The 2,950-nt window shown below is 38.3% G+C and overlaps 1 protein-coding gene across 1 annotated transcript in view; it reads left to right on the forward strand.

The window, feature by feature from the left end:
* Nucleotides 1-2,419: 2,419 nt before the first annotated feature.
* EZH2 (enhancer of zeste 2 polycomb repressive complex 2 subunit) overlaps nt 2,420-2,950 on the forward strand; it is a gene marked incomplete at its 5' end in the record, with an annotated part of 24,246 nt that continues 23,715 nt past the window's right edge. The window contains one exon of the mRNA XM_010293441.1: nt 2,420-2,570. Within this exon, the coding sequence (XP_010291743.1) occupies nt 2,420-2,570 (151 nt within the window). The remainder of the gene's footprint in view (nt 2,571-2,950) is intronic.

The following is a 2,950-nucleotide window of genomic DNA, read 5'->3' on the forward strand; positions in this document are numbered from 1 at the left end:
TCATAGAAGGAAATCAGGTTGGTCAAGCAATCGCCCTCCTTGACCTGCTGGCCATGATGCTTTTGATGCAGCCCAGGATACGGTTGGCCTTCTGGGCTGCGAGTGCACATTGCTGGTTCATGTCCGGCTTTTCATCCACCAGTACCTCCAAGTCCTTCTTAGCAAGGCTGCTCTCAATGCCTTCATCCCCCAGCCTGTACTGATAGTGGCCAGGGGTTGCCCTTACCCAGGTGCAGGACCCTGTGCTTGGCCTTGTTGAACCTGCTGAGGTTCACACAGGCACATTCCTTGAGCTTGTCCAGGTCACTTTGCATGGCATCCTGTCCCTCAGGCACGTCAGCTGCACCACTCAGCTTGGTGTCGTCTGCAGACTTGCTGAGGGTGCACCCACTCTGTATGTTACTGATGAGGAACTTAGACAGTACTGGTCCCAATACAGACCCCTGAGGGACACCACTCATCACTAATAAAGCCTAGGTGCAACTTTGAGAAGTTCTTGCTCTTCAATTTTGTGCTCAGAACTTTGGAATATAGTAGTGTAATGTCCCTACATGTGTCCTGCCTAGCAGAAAGTGGCAGAAGTATGCAAAACTCTGATAATGACAACACTTGTGAATGAGATTCTATACAACAACCTCTTTTGGGTTTTTTTTTCCCCTTTATGGAAATTATTAGTTACTTAAAAACCTCCTTCCTGGAAGTCAGAGCAAAGTTGTATCCTTCCGTTGGTTTATTATATATATGTATTCTTAGGTGTAGTTTACCTCTTATTCTGTGTGGGAGCTGGACTATATGTGATGTTATCTGTCTCTTAGTTTGCCAAAGTCTCAGTGAAGTAGCAACCTTTCACTTGCTCTGTGACCCACTCAGAACTGGCTTATACAAGCCTGAACTTTACAGTTGTAAAGGTTTCTCTGACTACTCTGCTTCCCCTTCATGGAAACATTACCCACACAACAAATGGGGCGTTGTTTCTTAAAATTGGTTATATTCCTGTTAATGGTGGAGTGATTGAGAAAGAGAACTAAATTTTTCAGTACATTGTTTGCCATTCATGAACATTAAGCCTGCAATTCAATAATAAATGCTACTCAGTCCTACACCAGTCTTGTTAATGTCCTCAGGATAGCTGGTACCTTTATATTTCATGAGAAACATGAAATGTTTCATGGTGTTTTGCCTACATTTTTACAAATGTACTGATTGATGACATCCTTGTCAGAGGTCAGGTTATGTCAAAATGGTGACATTACTAGTAAATGCCTTCTATTATTGATTTAATTTATTATTAAATGAGTCTAGCTTTGAAGTTAATCTTGTTTCACAGTCTTGAGTCCCGAGTTTATGATGGCAATTACTGTTATTATGAGTCCTTCAAAACTATATATCAAAAGTAGAAGAATGTTTTTTTTTAGTCTCCCAATAACTAGTATTCTTGTATGACACTAAATGTAAATGCTGTGGGAATCTGTAATCCAAAGGCATTCCCATGTAGGCATCAGAATTGTAAACTAGCCCTGTAATTGCACTGTTGGGAGAGAAATTCATACTAACCTGTGTGTGTATATTAAGAGTTCTGTTTAAAACATCCAAATGAAGTACCTGCTTGTTTTCATTGTCTGCATAGGAATAAAACTATTAGTTTCCTTCAAGTTGTAGTTTGACATCCAACACAGGCTGACCACGTTCAAAAGATAAGCACTACAGTTCCTACATAGTTCATGGTTATTTTTTGAAAAATAACAGCAGTCTCTGTCAACACTAACTATGATTTTTCCTCTCTGCAGAAATGCCTTACTGTCTGTCTGTGCTGTTTCCTGAATTTCACAGCAGAATATAAGCTAAAAAGCAGATATATGCAGCATTGTATCCTTCAGTTTTCTCTTGATTTTTTTTTTTTTTTTTTTGGTATATAACTGTATTCTTTTTCATCACCTTCCCAGTGGGGTCTATAGTGGGGAAGTGGATGCTATGGAACTACCAACCAAAAATCTCTCTGGAGATTCCCTATCGGTCCAAGGATAGCTTCATAGACTGTTTGCATACGTTTCCAGGCTGTCTTAACCCAACCATGTTGGAATTGGGATTCTGCTATAAAACCTCTTAAATAGCCTAGCTAGTAAGTAATTTTTTTATCTTCCAAGGAAGAGAGATTTATTTATGTCTACTGGTATGAAGTGCAGGGAGTTAGGAAAAGAAAAATTTCAACAAGTTTCCTTCTCCTCCTCCCCATTGTCAGTCTAAGAAACAAATACTGAGTATTTTTAACTCTTCTCAGTTCATACATTGAAATTAAGAGAAGAAAATTTTTTTTTTTTCATAAATTACAGTATTTGCCATAATTTAATTCAAGTGTAGGGAGGATTAAAAATACTTCATATATACCTCGTGCTTTTCTGTTCACTCCCAATTTTGCTGAATTTCAGAATGTGGATTTATCAATGATGAAATATTTGTTGAGCTGGTCAATGCACTTGGTCAATATAGTGATGATGAAGATGATGATGATGGAGATGACAATCCTGATGAAAGAGATGACAAGCAAAAAGATCGAGAAGGTAACAGGATGGGTATGTCTGTCTGCAGACTTTAAAAATTAAAACAAAAAAACCCTTTTCTTTAATCACTCGATAATTTGTTCAAACCCTTCTACTTGATAGTTTTCAAGTCTAAAGTAGTATCATTTTCTTCATCGTTTCCTCTGCCATTTAGTTCAAGAGTTGTACAGAGAATACTATGAAAAGTGCTTTTGCCAATTTTTGCCAGTCTGTATACTGAGACAGTCAAATGCACCAAAAATCAGTCAGGTATCTGTCTAATAAATGCTTTGGTACTCCTCAGAAAATGTAATATCATTATTCTAAAGTAGGCAGAGTTCTAAATTGCCATCTGCATCTGCTGGTGAAATAATGGTTTCTCCAAATTTTATTAGTAGAGTTCTCTCAGCAGG

Source organism: Phaethon lepturus, unplaced genomic scaffold (genome assembly GCF_000687285.1).
Source record: "Phaethon lepturus isolate BGI_N335 unplaced genomic scaffold, ASM68728v1 scaffold9858, whole genome shotgun sequence".
In the NCBI taxonomy this organism is placed as follows: domain Eukaryota; kingdom Metazoa; phylum Chordata; class Aves; order Phaethontiformes; family Phaethontidae; genus Phaethon; species Phaethon lepturus.